This window comes from Carlito syrichta, unplaced genomic scaffold (assembly GCF_000164805.1).
Source record: "Carlito syrichta isolate Samal-C Ts95f unplaced genomic scaffold, Tarsius_syrichta-2.0.1 Scaffold301827, whole genome shotgun sequence".
NCBI classification, from domain to species: domain Eukaryota; kingdom Metazoa; phylum Chordata; class Mammalia; order Primates; family Tarsiidae; genus Carlito; species Carlito syrichta.
This window is the reverse complement of record NW_007245923.1, coordinates 223,019-234,489: the sequence shown is the minus strand read 5'-3', so window position 1 is coordinate 234,489 and position 11,471 is coordinate 223,019. Positions and strand designations below refer to the sequence as shown.

Below are 11,471 nucleotides of genomic sequence, written 5' to 3'. Positions count from 1 at the left end.
GGCCACTGCACTCCAGTCTGGGCGGCAGAGTGAGACTCCAACTCAAAAAAAAAAAAAAATAGAGATGAGGTTTCACTATGCTTCCTAGGCTGGTCTTGAACTGCTAGCCTCAAGCAATCCACCCGCATTGGCCTCCCAAAGTGCTGGGATTTCAGGTGTGAGCCACTGCACCTGGCCTCAGAGGAAAGAAGTTTATTATAAGTTAGGCCTGGGACACACCACTGATGGAGTGTACAATATGAACTTTATTAATCGCCTTGAATTTTCTTTTTCTTTTTTGAGTTGGAGTCTCACTCTGTTGCCTAGGCTGGAGTGCAGTGGCACGCTCACGGCCACCGCAGCATCAACTTGATGGGCTTAGGCAATTCTTCCACCTCAGTCTTCCAAATAGCTGGAACTACAGATGCATGCCACCACGCCTGGCTAGTCTTTGTGATTTATTGTACAGATGAGGTCTCACCAAGTTGCCCAGGCTGATCTTGAACCCCCGGGCTCTGGTAATCCTCTCACCTCAGCAACTTTTCTTTTTCATATACATTTTTGTATTCTATAGTACATGTATATGTACTTAAGAATTTCACAAATGGAGGTCTACCCTCCACTTGGCTTAGATGGCTTGTACCACTGAAGAGGCTGGTGCTAGCTCAGGAAAGTAAGTACGCAAGACAACCCAGGAGATAAGGCTCTTCACAATGCCCTTCAAAAAGCATAAAGAATCACTGTCTCCATCCATTTATCTTTGAGAATCCAGGCTTGCTTTTCATCAGAATTAACTGTGTAGCATTCTATAAAACATGGAGTTAAAGCCAATCACATTCATTCCTTGGGAGGTCCCTGAAGTCAATACCCTCAATCCTTCTTCTCTAAATTCAACCCAATAGCTCTGACTTTAACCAGCAGCCTGAGCTCCACCAGCCAGGAGCGGTTTATGTGCACAATGTTATCAGTACTTTCCTGTAGGGGATTTTCAATGTACTCTGGAGAATGGTGACATGCAGATTAGCTTTGGGAGAAAGAAGTTTGTAAAGCACTTTTGAACTGCAATGTCATTTTTGTCATCCCTTGAGGAAGCTGGCTATATGGTACTTGTCAAAAGGCCAAATAAATTAAGTTCAAATGAGGTGACAGTATTCCCACTTGTTGGTCTTGGTGGCAATAAGTTTGTTTTGTTTTAATGAAGAACTGAGGCATATTATAAAAGCATTCTGAAAGGATACAAAATTTGAATTCAAGTCACCATTAGAGAGTGTGATTTTATTGTAATGATGCTTTCTTTAAACTTCCTGGACACTTCATAGCCAAAGCTCCAAATGCCAACATTCAGTGCTTTATGTCAAAGCAGAGTAGATTCTCTGGTAAAGTTTTATTCCACCCTCATAGCGAGGGAAATGGTTGTCCCCTGTTCCAGTCAGTTTCATTGTCTGTGCTGACATGCTTACCTTACTTGATTTTTTTAAAGCTATCATTTATACAAACAATGTATACTTATGTTCTTTTTGGGGGGGGGCAGAGATAGGATCTCGTTATGTTGCCCAGGCTAGCCTTGAATTCCCTGGCTTAAGTGATCCTTTTACCCACCTCAGCTCCTTGAGTTTTTGGGATTACAGGCATGTGCCATCATGTCCAGCTAATTTTTTTGGGGGGGAGGGAGGGGGCAACATCTGTTTCACAAGTAATAATATCTCCTGTAGTTGTGGTATACATATACATCCTTCGAGGATGTTCCCTATGCCTTATATGCCCACATACAGATATATGTGTGCTATATGATTATGAAAAGAAAACTCTGTGAGACCTTTATGTAGATAGGAATAATGTCCTCCTCATTATTTTGCAGCTGATTCCCATTCAGAAGAGGCTGCCTTGATTGACTTTACTATAAATATAGTTGAGTTAGAAATTATTAAAGAAGTCATAGTAAAACCTCACACATTTATGCAGAGCTTTTAAATTATAAAAGTATTTTCTTATGTATAATCACGACTCTTCATTTCACATGTCCTGCACATCTACTTTCACTTCTCCTGAAGCAAAAAGGCAGCAAATACCTTTTCTAAACACAGTCACCCAATGTCATGCACTTATTTATTCATTTGTCCTCTCCTGTAGGTTAGCCTTCTTGCCTGCCCTGGGAACCTCACAAGCCTTTCCAAGAGACTGTATTCTTGTTTTAGTTTCTCAGTTGTCTAGCTATGGAACCTGGGTGTTTCTTCCTGGAGTCTTCCTTGTCAAATGGGCTTTAAGAAAACCGACCTCACAGGGGTGCAAGGAGCAAATGGGATGGTGTTTGTAAAATCCCCTAGTGATGTACCACTTATTGGTACTAATATTACTGAGCCTGATGACCAATCTCCCTGTCTTAATTTGACTTACTCAAAAGTCTTGGATATAAGCATACTGGGAAGAAAAGAGCAAAAAAGGAAGTAACTATTTAATACAAACCAACTTCCAAGTCAGACCTTCCCAGTCACTTAACTAAATGGCCCTCCTTAGTTATCACCAAAGGGAATGTGAATGAGCCATGGGAGAATGACCCTAGTCAGAAGGCAATGGCAGAAAAATTTCAAGATTAAAAAAAGCAGAGAAGCCATAAGTGGGCAAAGACAATTAGAACGCTATGATCCTCAAGCTGAAACTAGTTTAAAAGGACTGTTTTGTCTGCTGCAGCATATTCTCTGACTAGATGTTAACAATTAAAAAGCTTTCTTCATTCTAGCATAAAATTTCAAGCAATTAAATAAATTGATTAACTGTGCTGGCCACATTTATCTCTAAAGCCTGTTTTTCCTTGGGGCACCTGACACAGTCCCAGAAGTTTTGACATATTCACTGAGCTGCTAAAAATTTTGATTGAATAAAAAAAATATTAACGAAGTTAGATCTAAGGCCAAAGGTACCTAAAAATGATGCAAACTTCTTCCCTTTCAGTAATTGGCAACACTCCTGAAAGCTCCCACACCCCCCCTCCCATTCCCACAGTGGAGATGGCCTAGACCCTTACCATCCGCTGCACTGAAGTACTCTGGGTTCACAGAGGCGTACAGCACTCCATTCCCCAGCCTGCTGTTATTTCTGTCAAAAGAGATCAAATGTAGGTTAACAAAACACCCCCTCCACACATTTCTGCATCTACTTTCATCTTTATTCTAAGCTTCATGTGTTCTGTTTCCTTAAGTATCAGGAGAAAGGAACTGGAAGAGCTCCCTGGTGACTGCAGCCCTTGTCCACACTCTCAGTGCAGGCCTGGGTGGGCCAATGGACATTTGCTAACACATCTCTTGGCTTCTTCAGTGCCCTCAGATTAGAGCTTTTTAAGAAACATCTGTTTCTTTACTTCACTGGAAATAAAAAGGCTTATTTGGTCGGGAGGGCTCACATGCTACATTTGGAAGAGTCTGCACAAGTGACAGTGTCTGCGACAGGACAGCCAGTAAGGGGAAGTTGTGTACTATCAAAAAACCTTTTTCGTTGTTGTTAAAAATCATTAGAAAATGTTCTATCTTCCTGTGAAGAACATTTGACTGGAAAATCAACTTTTCTAATCTATAAAATATTTCCTCAGATTCTCAAAAAGATTACCTTCATTCACATTCAAATCATTAAACCACTTAGCCAGAAAAGTGTCTTAGCTTTGCACAAGCCACTGACCTCTTTCTATGGAAGACATACAACATTATCACCAACCCTCCCACGATCAACAGGACAGCAACGGGCAGAGCAATGATCAGATGGATGAAATTTTCATATCCTGCTGCAGCAAAAGGAAGAAATGATCAAATATCACTAGGCGAACAATCTGCTCATTTCATTTTTAAAAATATTCAGCTGGAAGTATGAAAAATAATTACTGAATATTCTTTAATTCTCCCAACACACATAGGAGTTCCTGAATGAAAATGGCACAGAAATAACACAGCAAACTGAATTATTTGTAAAAAGACTAAGTGCAGACTGAGGTGTATATCATGTGCAAATGATGGGCTGAAAAAAAATAATCTTTGTACACAGTTTAATGACTGTTAGTGAAAACACATATATTTGCTAAAATAAAATGTAGATTCTTACATATACATGGAGTGCTCAAGCCCTGCTGGCCTCTACCTGTGTTAAAGATAGTGTCCACAGGCAATTTAAAATGAACACACACATCCAACATTGGATGACACCCCTTGCCAATGCTGCTCTGAATTCTCCACAACATTGGAGTCTGGTTATGGTCTGAGACCACAGACTTTGCTGCAGCGCTCATCTCCAGAACCAGCACTCATATGTCAGGTGCTAGGCTAGGCACTGGGGACATGGACGCACACCCTGGAACTCTCTGAGGGATGTAAGACATCAGCATTAATAGGTAGCATGACAACTAGAGAAATGACTGCACATAGGGTTAGGATGCAGACAGGAAGGGAGAGGAGAGAAAGGAGTTGAGGGGAGCTCTGGAAGGGAAAGCTCCTTTAGCCTGAGTCTTGAAGGAGTAAGACACATTTTCCTTGAGGGGGCAATAGCTTTCCTAAAAGAAGAGAGGCTTGGAGATGATACTGGAGAGATGTCAGGGTTGGCTCACAAGTGCTTTGTCCAAACTAAGCAGATTCAACTTCATTCTGCAGATTAAAAAGAGCTGAGCTAGGGAGCAAGGGAGAAAAGAGGCATTCTGAGGGCAGAAGCTGTGGTTTTGGTCTTTGGCACAAGGAGTCATGGGATATCCAAGTAGAGATGACTATGTAGAAATGAGCTAAGAACTCACCGGGGACCAAGTTACATTGATCAAAAGTCACCCATTAATGAGGATTTTGCCACCAAAAATTATTATCATGACTACTCTTTAAAGACTATAAAAACTGTTTTAATTTTTTTGAGTTGTAGTCTCACTCTGTCGCCCAGACTGGAGTGCAGTGGCCGCTCCCGGCCACCGCAGCTTTGACCTGCTGGGCTCCGGCGATCCTTCTGCCTCAGCCTTCCAAGTAGCCGGAATTACAGGCATGCGCTACCATGCCCGGCTGATTTTTTGATTTATTATAGAGATGAGGTCTTGCTGCCCAGGTGGGTCTCGAACCTCCGGGCTCAGGCAATCCACTCACCTCAGCCTCCCAAAGGCACGGGATTACAGAATTAAAAATATTATTATCAAAGATAAAGTATTCTTATTATATATCTCAAAATGGATGCAGGCTCCTGCATTTTCTAATTCCTAAAAATTATTCATAAGTTCTCATTTCCAAGGAGAAGCTAACAGATTTTATTTTTTTCCCTCGGAAGCCTATTTCTTATATTTGTATCACTTACACTACTGGTCAGGTTGTACTGTGTTCTTTTTGAGTTTCACATTTCAACAGGGACAAAGAGAAACTGGAACACATCCAGAGAAGAAGAACAAAATGATTAAATGGCCAGAAAATTGGTGCATGAGATGGGACTACAAGGAGAGGCCAAAAGACCTGAGATTATTTCATTTGGAGAAAAGAAGTCTGAAGGGTAATTTAACAGTATTTAAGCACACGAAGAGTTCCTAAAAGGAAAGCAATTGCCAGAGAGCTTCCAAAGCTTCCATCTCCTCTGAGGATTAAACAAGAGGAAATGAGACTAAACTGTAGCAGGAGAGAGTCTTGTCTGACATAAGGAAAAACTTCCCAACAGTAAAGCCGGCATGCAGATCTAATTTCCCTGCAGTATGTGCCAACATCTGCCAGAGAAATTCCCTCAGAGGGACTCCTAGGTTTCCCATTGGCATCCTGGCACTCACAGGGTTAAAAAGGGAGCAACAAAGGCAGACAGGAACATGTCATCTCCCCAAAAAAGCCAAGTTCACTCAAATCCAGAAGCCAAGGCTGTTGTTTCAAAGACCACAGACCCTCAAAACTAGGCTCTGTTCCTGGGGGGGGGGGGGCGGGGGGTGAGAAGGTGGGAGAGAAGGTAGAGGAAGCATGCAAGCCACTGTTCGGGATGGGATGATAGGAATATTGTGAAGGTTCTAGGTGCTGGAAAGGTGGCATGAACTAACTGATAACACCAAGTCAGGTGTTCTAAATGGGAGGATTCAGGCTATTTCAATTGAAAAAATTATCTGCCTCAGTCATTTGCCCCTAAAACCTAAACCCAAGCATAGTGCCAGGAACATAAAATGTTGGCTTATGGTTTACAATTCTATTTTTTTGCTTTCAGTCAGTATGAGGATTTTCAGATATCACACACAACTTAGGATATCTGGTGCTGACCAGGTAGACTAGTGGAGTCCTTGCTTTCTTTAAAAAAAAAATTAATTAACTTTACTTGACAAATTGTATATATTTATTGTCAATAATATGTGGCTTTGAAATATGTATACATTGTGGAATGGCTCAATTGAGCTAATTAACATATAAATTACCCATATACTTATCATTTTCTTGTGTAGTGAGAAAACTTAAAAATCTACTGTCTTAGCAATTTTAAAAAATACATTATTAATAACTAGGGTCACCATGTTATGCGATAGAGCTCTTGAATGTCCTCCTCCTACCTAAATGAAATTTGTGTCCTTTGACCAACATCTCCCCTAATTCCCATCCTCCCAGACCCTAGTAATCCCTCTACTCTCTACTTGTATGAGCTCAACTTTTTTAGATTCCACATATAAGTGAGATTATACAATATGTGTCTTTCTGTGTCTGGTTTATTTCACTTAGCATAATGTTCACCTGATTCATCCATGTTGTCACAAATGACATGCTTTTTTTCTTTTTTACTGCCAGATAGTATTCCATTGTGTATATATATCACATTTTCTTTATCCATTCATTCACTGATGGACACTTGGGTCAGTTCCTTATTTTGGCTATTGTGAACAGTGCTACAATGAGCATGGGAGTGCAAATATCTCTTCAATATACTGATTCCATTTCTTTTGGATATATACCCAGACATGGGGTTGATGGATCTGTTGCGTGCTTGTTTAATTAGATTCCAGATTAGAACAGCAGGAATGTAGACACAAGGACCAGTACCTTAGAACGGTCCCTTAGTACTATCACTAAGCAAGGTTGTGTTGCTACTTTATGTGGTATGCCAGATTTGATCCCATTACATGAACATGAAATAATCTAAAAATCTAGATTTCTAATAGGAAATAACAGAAACTCAATATGGAAATAATTTCACACAACAAAATATTAAGTTTTCTTCGTCAAACAACAAGTATGTGGCCCTTGTGCTTATAAATCTTACAAAATTCATTTTTAAAATCTGAAACTACCACATAGAGTAGCCTAAGAATTTGGTCTTGTCAATGGTTTGAATATAAACTCACATTACCCAATCTCTGCAATAACTGGTGAGCACTGTGCACTTCCAATTCATATGGCTGCTTTAAGAGTGCATGTGCATTTACCAACAGGCTACTAGGGGAAAAAGAGCCTCAGCCTGGGATGCTCTCATGAACATTCCTGCCCTGGAGCAGGCTGGACCAGATGATCCCTCAGGTTCATCCTTAGGATTCTGGGCTGTGAATGTGAGCCAGTTTCACTGACCAGGCAGGAGATGGAATGGTCAATTCAATGCTTTGTAAACAGCTTTGAACATAACCAGGTTGAAAGCAAAGATCTCTCCTGGTTCTCCAGTGGTTGTATCACCTCAAAACAGGGGCTCAGACACTCTCCTTGCCTGTTCCATGAGGTAGAGTTCTACAGCTCAGAATTCTCCCAGCCAAGCTCCCAGACATGGCACTGGCACCTTAGTGTGACCCTTCTGAAAGTTGGACAACTCTGTTCTAACAGAAAATTGGAACGTAAGATCATCATAGCAACCCAGGCTTCCTGAATCCTCTCACAACTTGCTTTTGTTTTACCACACTTCTCCCTCCACAATCCTTACTTTTGGCCTGGACGTAGAAGAACACAGGATCCGTCCACGACCCATTCCCAGAAAGAGAGGTGGCCTGAATCCGGGCTGTATAGTTTCCTGGGTTTAGCCGGTTAAGCTTGGCCCCTCCGTACTTCCTATACTCCTGCCTAGACACACATTCTCGCTGATCCTGGGGGAAATAAAAACACACATGTCAATTTCCCACAAACACAGGAGAACTCTGGGACCTGCTAGCTAAATTCACTGCACTAGTTATGCCAGCTGCTAGATTTCTGACCACCCACCTATCAAAGACTCTGACTATCAATAAAGGGGAGGAAACCAAGTCTTTAAAGGTAGTTCTCAAGGGACTTTAAGCATACCCAAAGGCTTTAACCAAGCATTTTTACAACCAAGAAAAACTTCAGGTTTAAAAGTTATTAAGACTTATCTGGCCTCTGCTGTAGGTCATTTTCTACAACAAAACAGGGTGAGAGGCAGCCCAGTTCTTTGCACAGCACGGAGTCCTCCTCAGAGAGCATGAAGTCGATAGAAAGACCCAAATCCTCATTGCCTTAGCACTTATTTTATTGTTTTAGGTCTTAAGCTAACCAGGAGGTAACTTGTGCAGTAACATAATTAATGGCACCATTCCGATGGAAGTACATGCAGACATGGGTCATGGCCCCAGTCCTACCTCGATCTGTGATCCATACTTTATTTCATACATTAGAATCAATCCATTGGGATTTTCAGGTTCTGGCCACTTTAAGAAGATGGAGTTTTCAGGCCTTGGCTCCCAGGTCACTGGCCCAGGAATGTCATCTGCTCCTTCTGCACAAAAATTTAAACAAGCAACAAAGTTGGATGTGGGTCCCCAGGGAGGGAGACTAACACTGCACTGACCTGAGAGTAGCCCCCCACCCCATGCATGCAGGACCGTGGACAGTGGGCTACTCACACACGGCAGAGGTTTAGGAGTCAGAACTACCTGATAACTTTCGTGTCTCAAAATGCCACAGAATTCTCCTTCTCCCCATGCCTCAACAAAAAAAGCCTGCTACCAAGCACAGTAGGAATGTCTTGGTAACCTAAGTCATCTTCTTCTGCTCTGCTCCCACCACTTGCAAAAGGAAAACAATGTGAGGCTATCAGACACATGCAGCATTGAAGCCCCCTAGGTCATGGGGCTTCTAGGCAGTGACAGGGATCTGCCACAACCCAAGTCTACACACGGGACCTGCGATTTTTACACAATCATGAAGTATGGCCCCAGCCCAGCCTGCGAAGAAGGTGCTAAGAAGCTGGTACCTAGAGTGAGCTCTCCCTGCTGGCATCAACCCTTTCAGCTGCTAGCTGACCCTGTGGTGGGTGCTCTCTTGTTTTTTTTATTTGAGTCGGAGACTCAATCTGTCTTCCAGCCTCAGTCTGCCAAGTAGCTAGAGCTACAGGTGCACACCACCCTGATCAGCTAATTTTTTGATTTACTGTAGAGACGTGGTTTTGCCAAGATGTCCAGGCTGGTCTCAAACCCCTGGACTTAGGCAATCCTCTCGCCTCTGCCTCCCAAAGTACTGGGATTACAGGCATGAGCCACCACGCTTGTTTACACTGCTTTTACTTAAAGCAGCAATCAAAATGGAGCAAAAGTCACAGAAAGCTACAGCTGGGAAAGGTGCAGAGGGATCAGCTGGTCTACATCTCTCCTGGAAGGGCTGGTCCTTGGAGAGCGATAGTTACTCTGCATCAAGGCAGCTAACTGGGGATTCCACTGAATCTGTGAGAACTCAGGAGGGAAAAGCCTAACTGGCCTGTGCACAGATGGGGTAAAGGGTTGCAGGACTGCACAAAGTGAACCATGTAGCAGGAGAGGAGCCCCTGCAGGGAGCTCCCTCTCCCAGTACTTTCTTCAGAGAGACTGGGCTGGGAGTGACATTACTAGGAGAACACAGGCTTCATTCCCTAGGTGGCTGGTCTACCATGCTGCCTGGCAATGATCACACATCATTTAGCAGGCAGACCCGAGACTAAGGCTCATTGCCCTGGGTGTCAGACTCTGTGTTCATAAAATACAGTCTTCTCCACTAGGCTGGGAGCAAGCTGGATTGCACTATACCTGCGGGCATGGTTCTTGCAAAGACAAAGTTGGAGGCACTGCAGCCCAGCTTCTCAGCCTCATGGTTACAGCTGTGGATATCAATGCGGTATAATGTAAAAGGCCGGAGGTTGGAAATGACAGTTCTTTCCTTGCTATCCACTCTGCTCTCAAAGAATGGGTACTCTGTCTCAAGTTCTTCAGGGTCTGTGATGTTGTAGGTATCCACCACGGTGGTGTTTCTGCTTCGGCTGGACATGGTGGTGTTGGCCACTTGCATGACGTCTCTCCGCTTCCTTTCAGGTCTGCAAAGAAGACAAAAACTTGGTTTGTAAGTGCTTCTATTTCTTTTGCCTTTTTGGCGATGGGTAAGTAACAGAAAAGAAAAAATTTAACCTTGGAATAAAAGGAACTATTCAGCCTTCTCAGATAAGAGCCAACAAGTAATACAGAGATCTCCTTCTTTCTTACTTATCTTGCTTCTCAGAATCGGTGCACAAACTTCCCTCCCAATCCCTCCCCGAATGGTTCCTGGATTATACCTAGGGGCAAACCATGCCTCTGCCATTCTGGGCCTGGCAGTGTCCTGGTCGTTTCATCTGAACGCTAGTGTCGTCTGGTCACAAACCTCATGGTTAAACTTTAAAGGTGATCTACTGCTCACAGTAAGATGTCTTAGGGCATGAGGGGAGAGGTGAGGCGTGTGGAACAGCCCCAGAGAGCTGGGGTAGAGAAACTCAAAGGCCTGTGGCTCCTTGGATGCTGACTGTGGAAACCAAGTAAAGATGCTAGGATGTAAGCAGTGAACACTCATGTGGACCCCAGGGCCCTTCTCTCAGGGTCTGCTGCGGAGGGCCCCATCCCAAATCCCTGGTGTCTGTAGGTCTTTCTAGCCTGGCTTTGCCTCTTCCCACTCTGCAGTGAGCACCTGTAGCCTCCCATAGGCCCTGTCCCCGAGAAGGGCAGAGTCTTTGCCATGGATTTGAGTAGGGCTTGAAACAACAGAAAAGCAAAAGGGAATGCATAAAATTACCAAGAAAAGGACATTCACATCCAAAAGAGCAGACAGGGAGATCCAAGAAGCAGGAGGGGGTGGGCTTCCAATTGCTTTGGTCAAATATAAAAAAAGGGGGACTTTCTAGCTCCCCCTAGAAACCTTAAAAACCAGGACCATAATATTTACAAGAACAAACAACAATAAAAACAGAATGTGAGAGAAACACCAGACAGAGAAACAGTAAGCCTCAGGTCAGCCAGGGACAGATAGTGGGAAAACAGGGAGCTGAGGCCACTGGACACTGGTCTTAGGAATGGGCAAGAGGTGGGGAGCAAATGGGACAAATCCCATCTGCCCAGGGAAATGGGAAAGCCCAGAAAATGGGAAGCCCATTAGTCTCACGGAGAGGAGACAGCAGCAGTAGCAGCAGAGAGCAAGAGTTCACTCAGGGAAGGAGTCACTCCAGAAGCCACTCGAAGGTTCAGCTGATGCTTAGCAGGCATCTTGCTGGTCCTTAAGGCCAGAACCTGGTAGAGGAGATCAGAGGGCTTGGAGAAAGGGCCT

The 11,471-nt window shown here is 43.4% G+C and overlaps 1 protein-coding gene across 1 annotated transcript in view; it reads right to left on the bottom strand.

Moving 5' to 3' along the window:
• The window catches only part of IGF1R (insulin like growth factor 1 receptor), a 255,643-nt gene that overhangs the window by 25,737 nt on the left and 218,435 nt on the right, over positions 1–11,471 (bottom strand). Inside the window, exons 10-14 of the mRNA XM_008055345.2 lie at positions 9,932–10,215; positions 8,513–8,649; positions 7,846–8,005; positions 3,649–3,751; positions 3,002–3,072 (exon numbers count right to left, since the gene is read on the bottom strand). Coding sequence (XP_008053536.2) covers positions 3,002–3,072; positions 3,649–3,751; positions 7,846–8,005; positions 8,513–8,649; positions 9,932–10,215 — 755 coding nt within the window. The remainder of the gene's footprint in view (positions 1–3,001; positions 3,073–3,648; positions 3,752–7,845; positions 8,006–8,512; positions 8,650–9,931; positions 10,216–11,471) is intronic.